Source organism: Felis catus, chromosome C1, assembly GCF_018350175.1.
Source record: "Felis catus isolate Fca126 chromosome C1, F.catus_Fca126_mat1.0, whole genome shotgun sequence".
In the NCBI taxonomy this organism is placed as follows: domain Eukaryota; kingdom Metazoa; phylum Chordata; class Mammalia; order Carnivora; family Felidae; genus Felis; species Felis catus.
Window position 1 is genome coordinate 110,560,068 of NC_058375.1, and position 11,451 is coordinate 110,571,518.

At 55.2% G+C, this 11,451-nt stretch overlaps 1 protein-coding gene across 1 annotated transcript in view; it reads left to right on the forward strand.

Annotated features, from left to right (window-relative positions):
* The window catches only part of HS6ST1 (heparan sulfate 6-O-sulfotransferase 1), a 46,618-nt gene extending 36,156 nt beyond the window's left edge, over positions 1 to 10,462 (forward strand). The window contains exon 2 of the mRNA XM_023259197.2: positions 6,931 to 10,462. Coding sequence (XP_023114965.1) covers positions 6,931 to 7,639 — 709 coding nt within the window. The 3' untranslated portion in view covers positions 7,640 to 10,462. The remainder of the gene's footprint in view (positions 1 to 6,930) is intronic.
* Positions 10,463 to 11,451: the final 989 nt, after the last annotated feature.

The window sequence follows — 11,451 nt, forward strand, 5'->3', positions numbered from 1 at the left end:
CCTGGTCACCACCCCTCCGGTCCCTGTGTGCGCCCTGTTCAGGAGTAACGGTGCTGTCAGCCCTGCTCTGTAGCCACAGGCAGGACAGTCTGGTTGGGACGTGCTCTGGGTGATCCTGGGCCTGTCCTAGGGCACAGCAGAGACCTGTTTTAGAGGTCAGGTCCCAGGGCCACCCACTTTAGCTAGGATATAGTGTAGGGCTCTGCTCAGAGAAGGTGCCAGAAGCTTGCCACCCCAACAGAGCCTAACTTGCCAGCCAAGTCACTAGAGTCTTCACATTGGGATTGACCCCACTGAAGAGTCCCAGGAGTGGTGCTGACTCTGTTTGCACCTCAAGGCCCCCCTGGATAGGAAGCCAGACACCAACTGGATGTTCCAGCTTGGTAGAAGTGGTGGTTCCCTCCTAGAGGTCATGGAGCAGCCAGCTCATTAATGCGTGCTTAGTTCACAAGCCAAAAGCAGCCCCTGCTAGCCTGGAAAACTAGCCACCATCACCATCCCAAGAGGTGATGTCCACGGGGGATCCTCCACAGACCTCTCCCTACTCACTGTAGGAAGGGGAAGTGAGAGGGGCACGAAAGAAGGGCGAAGGGCAGTAAACCCCTAGAGTTGGAGGCACTGGCGGTGGGAGGGGGGGGGATGTTGCAGGCAGAGGGAGCATGGGGGCAAGATGGAGGGGACTGGCATACTTTGGGGAACCAAGACTCCGGTTTGGCAAGAATGCCAGTTTACCTGCAAGGCCTGCTGGCACGAATCTTGGTTTTGTTTGTAAAACTTTTTTAAACTTATTTATCACAAAGTGTTTTCTAAACTTACAAAAGAATTTGCATAACGTACATAAGAAATAAAACATAAACACCTACACCCCCATCGCCTGCCTTAAGAGTGAGGGTGCCATCCACATGACAGAAGCCACCATGAACTGGTGCCACCCCAGCGACCCTCCTGCCCCAGTACACACCACTGCTGACTTCTGCCTTGAATTTTCATGTGTGTCCCCTCATTGCCTTTTTTCTTTTTTTAACTGACGTCGATAGCTACATATGTATCAGTCAATGGTATTTTCTTTGGTTGTGTTTATATTTGGAAACTGTAAACAGTGTCATCATACTTTATTACATTTTCTTTATTTGCTTTTTCTCTGCAACATCTTATTTCTCAAATTCACCCGAGTTGTTGTAACTATAGTCTGTTCTGTTCATTTATTACTGAGCCGCACTCTGTTGAAAGAATATCGCAGTTTATGTTCACATGCCACTGCGGCAGACGTGTGAGGCTGTCAGCAACGGTGCAGCCGTGGGTGGTCTTGTCCATGTCTTCAGTGCACTTGAACAGGGTTTCCCTGGGTTGTACGCCTGTGAGAGGAGTCTTGGGTCACAGCTTTCCAGTGAAGACACTCCGGAACAACTGTCCCCGACTCGCGTCCCATGAGCAGTTGGAAGTTGGCATTGCCCCACCTCTGCGTTGCCTGTCTAAGTCACATTGTGGCTCACTGTGTCATTTCCTCCGTGACTAAGGAAGGAGAGCATCCTTCCATATGCTTCTTTGGCCAGTTTCCTCATTGTTGTATTTTTCATGTTTTTGGTTAAAACAGTTTATATACACACTTCAAGACAAATAGTTCCAAGAGGCTTATAGTAAAAACCAACAGATCTGCTTTTCCTTTCCAACCTCCCCAAATTACCACTTGCGGCTCTTTTCAGTGTTCTTCATGTATTTACTTCTGTATTTCTAAATAATTTATAGTGTTATTTCTTGATCTATTGATTTAAACATTGTGTATTTGCTTTCTGTTTGGGTAGATGAAGATTAAATGTTCTTAAGCCCTTGCACATCCTTCTCCATAACCCCCCCATCCTCCAAGTAGAGTAAAAATCTCAAGTTTTTATTAAATCAGTAGTCAGTATTTACATTATAATGTCTCTAAAAGCACTGTTTACTTCTGATTTTAGTAGAATACTTTCTTTTTCGTATTACTTCCTGCTTTTCCTGGAATTAATAATTGCCCAATCTTTTTTTTTTTTTACTTGCATTGTTTTCTGTGTTCATAGACGTAATTTTTTCCAAGTGATTCCAAAGATCTGCTGTGTACCTACCATTCGTTTTTTTCCACAAATGCTCTGTTGCATCAGGTAATCTGTTCTGGCCCCGTTTTTCCTGGAACCCCTTCTCCTCTGCTCCTGGAGGCCCAGCGGGATGTGCGGTCGACACCCTCCACCTCTCTCCTGGGTTGGAGCTCCTGTCCCCCACACTTTTGTTGTTGTTTACTAAATGAGATTCGTAGTCCAATATCTTCCTAAAACAAGATTCATGGAAAATAAATGTCCTGAGTCTTTGCATGTCTACATTGTCTCCACTCTGTCCTCACATCTGCTGGATAGTTTGGTGGGGTCTGACATGTCGCTGGTCATTTTCTCTCAGCATCTAGAAGCCAGTGCTCCATTGATTTTTAGCATATGATGTTGCGGAGAAGTTGGGTCTCCTGACAGCCAGTCCTCTGCAGGTATTCTGGTCTTCTGTCCAGGTGCTGCATGGGCCGTCTCTGTAATCTGGCCCTGGTCCCCACACTCACTTGCTGGGCACTTGGCCATTTCAGGCTAAATGAACCATATACTGCACTTCTCATTATTTCCTCCTCTCCTCTGCTTCCTCATTCCCCTTTTTTTGGAAACCTTGTTGCTTGGTACTTGGGCCATCTGAATGGATGAGCTCCTGCTGGAGAGTGATAAGCAGAAAGCCCCCTGTTTTATGGGGGACCCCAGATGTCCATGCAGGAAGAACTTTGGGGCAGAGACCCTCCAGTTTCCCATGAGGTGGGGCTAGGGCAGGGATTAGGTTAGCCTGGTGACAGCTGTCTGGGCACGGAAGGGCAGGTGCTGGGGACACCACTGAGGGTGCAGACTGTGTTGTTTGGCCCCTGCCCAGTTCCTCATATCCCTGAGCCGTGAGCCCCTCGGCACCTTCACAGAGTGTACATCAGGTCACATCTTGTGGGGTGTGGTCGGTGATCAGGGGGCTCTTCTACCCCCACACCACACCCTGCCTTCTGTTCACTTCTTGTCAATGCCTTCATACCTTCTTTTCATCAGACAGTAAACCAGAACATAAACAGCCAGTGTGTCTGGTAGTGTGTGTAATGGACAGACAGGGCAGAGTAGGGGAGTTGGGAGCAGGCCAGGATACAGGCCTATGGGCAGGGCTGTCTGCAGTGTCATGGTAGCAGCCAGGGTGAGGGCCAGGGTGGGCAAGGTGGAGGTGGGCGTCAGGCTCATGAGTTCCTGAAGAGGCTGACAGGCCACGGGTGTGTGTATCTGCTGCAGCGGCTCCCACACTGTCCAGACAAGAGCTGGGTAGTAGCCAGCCCCTCGAACAGGCTCCAGAATCTGCCTGAGCCCTTTTTCTCCACCACTGGCTATGCCTGGGGGACAGAAATGGGGGCGGGGGGTGCCCAGGCCATGGCAATGTCCTGCACAGAGAAGACACCACATGTTCCATCCTGATACCCTTCCCAGTCACCCTAGCATGGGTGAGCCCCACTTGTACCAGCTGGGCCAGGAGAGAAGCCATTCCTCTTAGCACCCATGTGGAACACAGAGCTGTGAGATCAGCATCAGCTCGAGGGGCCCAGGGGAGTCGGTTCTCAGGCCTCACCACAGAGCATGAACAGGAAGCTCTGAGGACCAGAAGACTCGTCTGCATCTCCTGGAGCCTGCCAGATACACCAGCAGTGACTGTACCCTTAGAGACCCCTCAGCGATCCCAATACCCAGGCCTCTCTGACAGACAGAACAAGTCCAGCTGTCTAACCAGGCCCAGGCAGTTCACACCACAGGCTCTGAGGAGGCAGCCTGGACTCGTCCTGCCTCAAGACCTGCTATGTGACCCTGGGCAAGCCCTACACCCTCTTGGGCTGTGAGCAGAGGGACTGGACAGGTGGGCGAGCAGGCCTCCCATCAGCCTTGGCTGTCCAGGTGGCAGCTATAGGTCACTGAGTGAACGTTACCTCTCTGGCTAACATGTCAGAGAGATTAATGGCCAAGGACTTCAGGGGTATCCATACCCGGCCTCCCCAGGACCTGCAGGCACCAGCTGTGACAGGGCTGAGAGTCCTGGTCCCATCACAGGGACCGGTGAGGGTCTGGAAGGAGCTGGGGCTCCCCCAAGCCCACCCCTGTGGTGGGATGGAGGGCAGTGCTGACGCAGGACCCCAGGCTGAAGGCTGAGGACACACTCAGGGAACAGTACTGGTGCTCTGTGTGCACAGTGTGTTCTTGCCCTCAGAGGTCATCTTTGGGGCCATGTTGAACCCCCAGCTGGCCTTGGCTGGGGCCAAGTGGACATGCCTCTGTGTCAGTGGACACCTCAAACTCTGCTTTTCTGTGTCCAGGAGGAACTACCACACTGGCCCATTTCCATATGAGGAGTCAGGGTCCCACAGAATGGGAGGAGGTCCAAGTAGCCCTCAGCCTCCCAAAGGGGCCTAAGGACACCTGCAAGACCCCTCTGGGACACCTGTGAGAGCAGTGGATGCATTTCTTTATATGCATGTTTCCGGGTGTGTCCTTGTGTTTATTGCTTTGTGTCTGCTTGTCTGTCTTGTCCTCTTCAGAAGCACTTCTCATGGTCAGGCTTTATAAATGTCTTATACTTCATTCCTACAAAGTTGACACCTGAATGAACTGACCTTTCTTGTCCTGACCGCTCACCCCACCCTACTGCCAAAGCCATTGGGGACCTCCAGGCAACTGCTTAACCTCCCGGGCTTGGTTTCATCCACTAGGGGCTGAAGGTGCTACGTGAGGTGACCTCCTTGAGGCACATTCTGTCTTCGATCCTTGGATTCATCTCGGTCTCAACCCTGGGGAGCCAGCTTAGCACACACACACAGGAGCCAGCTTCCTTCCTGCCCACTCCCGCCCCTGAGGGAGGCTCTGGTCAAATGAGCTGAGAGGTCAGTGTTAAGTTCCTGCTGTGACAGAGGCCCAAGGGGGAGCCCTGTCTACCTCATGGCTTCCCTGGGAGGTGGTGCTGTCTGAGGTCTGTAGGATGAGCCAGAGTCAGCTGATGAAGCAGAGAGGGAAGAGGACACAGCTTAAGGCCCTGCAATTTCTCCCCAGGAGCCAGCAGGAGGGTTGGAAGGAGGTGCAGTGGTCACAGCGGGTGCAGGTGGCCCTTTGTTCATCTTTCAAGGGCAGCAAGAATCACCACGGTGTGTTCCACAGGAGCTGGGGTCCAGTGTGGGGGTGCAGGGCTCCCCCCTGCAGGTGCTGGAACATGAGCTGCCTGCAGAGGCTGGAAGCCTAGGCTGGGGCACAGTATTGGAGGCGGGGGGGGGGGGGGGGGAGGGGCAGAGGGTGCTTCCAGATCAAACAAGGACCTGAGCAGAGACCACAGACTAGAACCCAGGCTTCAGGGAACAGGTGGGAGTCAGGATGCCCTTCCTGCTCTCCACTCCCTGCTGAGAAAGGAGTCCCTGACTCCCTCTGCCCAGGTGCTCTCTCTGCTGTCTGCCTTAGCCACCACCCCACTCCCGGTGGCACAGTCCCTGCCCTGCTCCTCCTCAGCAGTCTGCTTTGCAGGACCAGTCTTCGTCTGGCCCCTGCCCCCCAGCCACTGGCTAACTATCCCCCTGCCCGGGCTCTGCTTGGGGGTCCCAAGTTCCCTAATGAAGATGCCACCCTGCAGTTTTCTAGATGTCCCTCCCTCCATCTGAGGGGACATGTGGAGGTACCCCACTGCCTTTGCTTTTGCCAGTCGCCCTGCCAACCCCAGGGCCCCCTGGGAGATGTGCAGTCAGATCAGCATGCTGCCAGCAGACCCCCCGAGGTGCTCTATGCAGCTCCCCAAGGGGTTAGTGAGGGGGATGGTGGGTTAGTCGGGTGCCCCTATTGGGCCTCAGTAAGGAGGGGTTCGTGTGCATGTGCTTCCGTGCTGCTGTCTGGAGGGGGGTGGGGGTGGGCATTCCTGGAGCTTCTCCCTCTGGAGTGGTGTGTGGGGCCCAGGGGGCTCCTGCTGCCTGCCCCAGCCCTGGTTTGCCTTGGCCTGGGACGTCCCACCAGGCACAGGCTGTCGGTTCTGCCAGCCCTGGAGGAGAGGCTTCCAGGAAGAACCTCTCTGGGGCTGACCGCCACACACCACGCCTGTCACAGGAACATCTGGAAGCCCCCCTGCCCGCTATGTCTTGGTGACATCAGGCCAGTCATCATGCTAGACAGGGATGTGCCTGTTACATGGGGAGTCACTTCTCCAATGGTATGGACACCCCTTGCATATAGCACAAGGAGGTGGCATCTTGAGGGATGCCTAACTTCCTGGGGTGGAGACAGTTCCTGGGAGACAAGATAATTATGAATTATGGGTCACCTGGGGGTCCCGGGTTGAGTGGTCTACTGGTGCCCACCCTCCACGGGTGCAGGTGTGCAGTGGGCCTGTGGGAGGCCCTGAGCAGGCCCACACATGCAGCCTGCCGCTGTGAGCACTTCCTTACGCCTCTGGTTCCTGGGAGCACGGGCTCCTGCAGGTTGCCCCAGTGCAGGGCAAAGACAGGCTGTCCTTCCTAAGGAGGGAGCACACAGGAGGATGGCCTTGGGGTCCAGGGGAAGCCCCTGGGCCAGGATTCAGGAGGCACTGAGGCCAGGCACTGCAGGACCCTGCGATAGTCACACCTGGCAGACGTGACGGTGACCGTGGTGCCCTTTGCAGGTTGTGTCACATCTCAGCTCCCAGGCTTCCCATTCAGAAATCGCCATTTGGAGAACTAAACATAACGATTGGTATCAGAGGTGCCTGAGGTCCCACGCTGTGGACCCAAAGCAGTCAGATTTGGAGCTCCAGCCTCCTCCCTCCTTCACCGCCAAATGGCCCCCAGATACTGCCCCCCCCCCCCGCACTTGTGCCCTCACCTTACCCCCCGTCCCTATCTCATTACAGGAAGTTCTACTACATCACCCTGCTGCGAGACCCCGTGTCCCGCTACCTGAGCGAGTGGCGGCACGTGCAGCGGGGGGCCACCTGGAAGACGTCGCTGCACATGTGCGATGGGCGCACGCCCACGCCCGAAGAGCTGCCACCCTGCTATGAGGGCACGGACTGGTCGGGCTGCACGCTGCAGGAGTTCATGGACTGCCCCTACAACCTGGCCAACAACCGCCAGGTGCGCATGCTGGCCGACCTGAGCCTGGTGGGCTGCTACAACCTGTCCTTCATCCCCGAGGGCAAGCGGGCCCAGCTGCTGCTGGAGAGTGCCAAGAAGAACCTGCGGGGCATGGCCTTCTTCGGCCTGACGGAGTTCCAGCGCAAGACCCAGTACCTGTTCGAGCGGACGTTCAACCTCAAGTTCATCCGGCCCTTCATGCAGTACAACAGCACGCGGGCGGGCGGTGTGGAGGTGGACGAGGACACCATCCGGCGCATCGAGGAGCTTAATGACCTGGACGTGCAGCTCTACGACTATGCCAAGGACCTCTTCCAGCAGCGCTACCAGTACAAGCGGCAGCTGGAGCGCAGGGAGCAGCGCCTCAAGAGCCGGGAGGAGCGCCTGCTGCACCGCGCCAAGGAGGCGCTGCCGCGGGAGGACGCCGAGGAGCCGGGCCGCGTGCCCACTGAGGACTACATGAGCCACATCATCGAGAAGTGGTAGTGGTGGCCGGTCGTGGGGGGTGGCCCCGCAGGGGGTGAGGTCAGACACACGGACTGACCCACCGGAACTCTGGTGGGAAGAGGGTCCCAGATGCGCTCACCAGAAGGTAGATGTGCTGAGTGAGGGTCAGGGAGTGGGGACATGGCGGCCCGGCGGGGTCTGAGGAATCCGCCAGTGCAAACCACCGCCCCCACCCCCTGGCCAGAGGAAAGCGTGCCTGAGGGATGCCGCAGGCAGGCCTGCGCAGGCCAGGACTGTCCCTCCTCTCCTGGCCCCAGCTGACGCACAGCGGCCAGCCGAAGGTCTAAAAACAAGAAACAGACAGCAGAGAGTGCAGATCGTTCTTGGGCCAGGAGCGCGTCCCACACCCACTGTGCACACCTGCTGGCTCTCTGCCCTGCAGGCCAGCAGGGGCCCAACACCAGCTCCAGGCACCTTTCCGGGATCAGGCCACCCAGGCAGCCCCTTGGCCTCCAGTGGCCCCAGGGCCCCTGGGCCTGAGTGAAGCCCCTTCTCTGGGCAGAAAGGTAGCCCCTTGAGGTGTCCTCAGGAATGGAGCTCCTAGCTCACCCATCTTCATGGTCAGGGCCCACCCCTCCTGAAGCCGAGAAGACTCTGGCCTGCCCCTGGGAAGCCCACTCTCTCTCTGGCCCAAGGTCAAAACACACAGTCTGGCTTCTTGCTTTGGGTCAGGAGATCAAAGCACACCTCCTGGGACCCTTCCCCCCCATTTCCCACAGTCCTCAGGCTAAGAAGGGCTGCAAGGAGATGGGCCCACATGCACTGTCCCCCTCTGTGGATAGAGAGTAAGAAAACAGTGGGAAGGCTGTGTCCAAGGATGCTACCACCTGTGTCTATGTACCTCCCCACCCAAGCTGGCCTTTGGGCCACCAAGCCAGACCAGCTCAGGCAGAAAGTTTCCCCTGCTCCATTTACCATTCTGACCCTCTGAGATTTGGTAAGACTATCCCTGGCCCCAGGGTCATCACTTAGACATTTATTTGGGGCTCATGCCCCACTGTTCCCACAACCGCATGTGCAGAAGTACAATCAAGCCTCCATTGGCTAGAACACAGCCAACTGTACCTGCTGCCCATGAATCATATCTTGGGGCCACAGTGGTTTGCTATGGCCAGGGAAGGGGACTCAGGCTTTCAGATTATCAGAGTTGGAAGAAATGGCTCTCAGTGGCTCCCTAGTATCCAGATACACAGCCCTTCCCACCCCGGCCTCTCCCTGCATTTCCCTTTGCCCAACCCCTGACCACAAGCAGGTCAGGCCCTGTTCTTGGCAGCCCTGCAGATTGGAGAAGCCATGTTCCATATCCATTGTAGACACTTCCCCCATGCCCTACCTGTCTTGTGCTCCAGGAGGCCAGGCCACTGTCTTCTCTGGGGGTGCTCTCCCCACATGAGGCCCTGGGTTCTGGGATCAAAATGTGTGTCCCACACCCAAGGTGGACGAGTACCCTCTCTCTCCAGGTGAAGACCCACACGTGCCTGGGGGCTACAAGCCTCCCTCACGAGGGCAGTGAGGGCCACGGCCAGCCTGCTGAGGACAGCAGCCTCGAGGGCAGATTCTACCAGGAGCCCTCCTCCCTGCCCCAGGTTCTCCTCAGCCACCCCAGAGGTGTGGAAGCAAGGAACCTTCAATAGCACAGGAAACACTACAGTGTTGTCAAATGGGAGGTACCCAGGAAGAAGTAGCTTTTAGTCTTTGCCTGCCTGGCAAAGGTTATGGTGCCCATACCTCCTGCTTCCTACACCAACCACTTCATCTTCTAGTCCAAGGGCAGTGGTTAGCAGGCTGGGATGGGCACCACACCTACCCAGGATCACCCCGCAGAGTGGGTGCGTCAGGCTGAGCAGGCCAGTGCCCAAGTGGTGTAGTAGTTCTTTCAAGGGGTAGTGAAGGTCAGCATGGGGGGGGATCTGTTCTGACATTCATCCTTTGGGGCAGTCGTGCTCCAGGGAGGAGGGTGGGACGTGTTCATGAGACCTCTGGGGTCTTGGACAAGCACGTGGGGTGCTCGGGGCTTGCTGTGGCTTTCATCAGGAGGTGGTCAATTCTACCTCCTGGTGGAAAGCTCGGCCCCGTTCTGCCTGAACCCCTGGGCACCCGGCCCTCCTGAAGTGGGCTTCCTGTGTGTGCCCCCTTGAGTGTAGGATCTGTTTTGTACATATTGGAATGTTTTAACTTATGATCCGTTGTCCCAATTCACACGGAAACACGGGTCTCTCCTTGGTTTCTTTGCTGCATCTGGAAAGCGGTCCCGTGGGGGGCCAGCACCCAGGCCAAGGCGCCCAGAGACAGCACCAGGTGCCAGTGCCCCTCGGCCCCTCACGCTTCCAGTCCGGCACTTCTGCTCAGGCCACCTGCATTGAGGTGAAAGCTCCTCATGCCTGTAGCGCCTCCTCCAACACCACCACCTTCCGGGCCTCCACTGAAGGGGTGCCCCACCCAGCGGCTCTGCATAGGGCTGAGGAAACAGAGGCAACACGCGGTGAGCAGACAACCCATTCCTCACACAGACCTGCAACATTTCCTCCTGGAGGAGGAAACAGGGACGGCAAAATTGTCCGAGCAATGAGTCTGTGACCTTTTTGGGAACTGGAAGTGTTTCACTTGAACCCAGGAGCGTTTAAAGCTTTATTTATTTATAGCTTCTTATTAAAAAAAAAGAAAAAAGTGTTGAGAAGAAATCTTTTGGTTATTCATACAAGAAAAACGAGTTGATGATGGAAAAGCAAGTCATAATCATCTAATTGTTTTTGTCTAGGTCAAGAATGAATGTTAGCAGATGAAATAAACCCTTGACAAGGAGCCTCGGGTGTGCTGTGGTCTGTGGTAACAGCCGTCCGCCCGGCGTGGCATGGCCAGACCTTCTGGGTTTGATTTTCAAAATGAGCATCCAAGCACGGGGATGGACGCGGGAGCGGGGGGCTCCCTCAGGTGCAGGCAGCCAGGAAGAGAGGAGTTCACGCACTTTCTCCCTGAGGCAGCCCTTTGCAAAAGGAAGAAGTCGACCTGTCATCGCCACGAAGCAAGGGTTAGTGGTCCTTAATTGCAACACTTGAGAACAGGAGCCCAGCTTAAAGTGAGGCTGAGAAACGCAGACACCGTGTGTTTCTCGGTGACCTCATCCTCCTTCACTTTTAACTTGGAAAGATTTGCAGATGACAAGGCAAAAGAACAGTTCATGGACACCCGTAAACGCTTAGCCTAGATTTACCTAGGTCAACGTTTTGTCGCGTCTTCCTGTCCTGCACTCACACTTGCTCTCTCTGTACGCAAACACGTGCACACGAGTACACACAGATATGTGTGTATGCACTCACACATACACTCACGTTTTTCTGAAATATTTGAAAATAAGTTGCGGTCCTCAGAATACTCAGGCACGTACATCCTAAGAATGACATCCTGCTATGAAACTCAACCCTTTATCATCTCCTCAAATTTAACATAAACACAGTAATCCGAGCTAACATACATTCCCTGTCTAAATTTCCTACTTGTGCCCACGATGTCCTAAAGTCTTATTTGTGAGCCGAGGACTGTGCGCTGCTCAGCTGTCCTGCTTCTCCCATCTCCTTTCACCAAGCAGAGACCCAGCCTGCACTGCCCACCTGTTCCCTTTCTTAGCACTGACATTTTAACATAGGCCACTTGTCCCTTAAAATGTCTGCATCAGTCTAATGGTTCTCTCATGATCAGATTCAGCGGCACCTGAGTGGCTCAGTCGGTTGAGCGGCCCACTCTTGATTTCTGCTCAGGGTCCCAGGGTTGTGGGATCAAGCCCCGCATTGGGA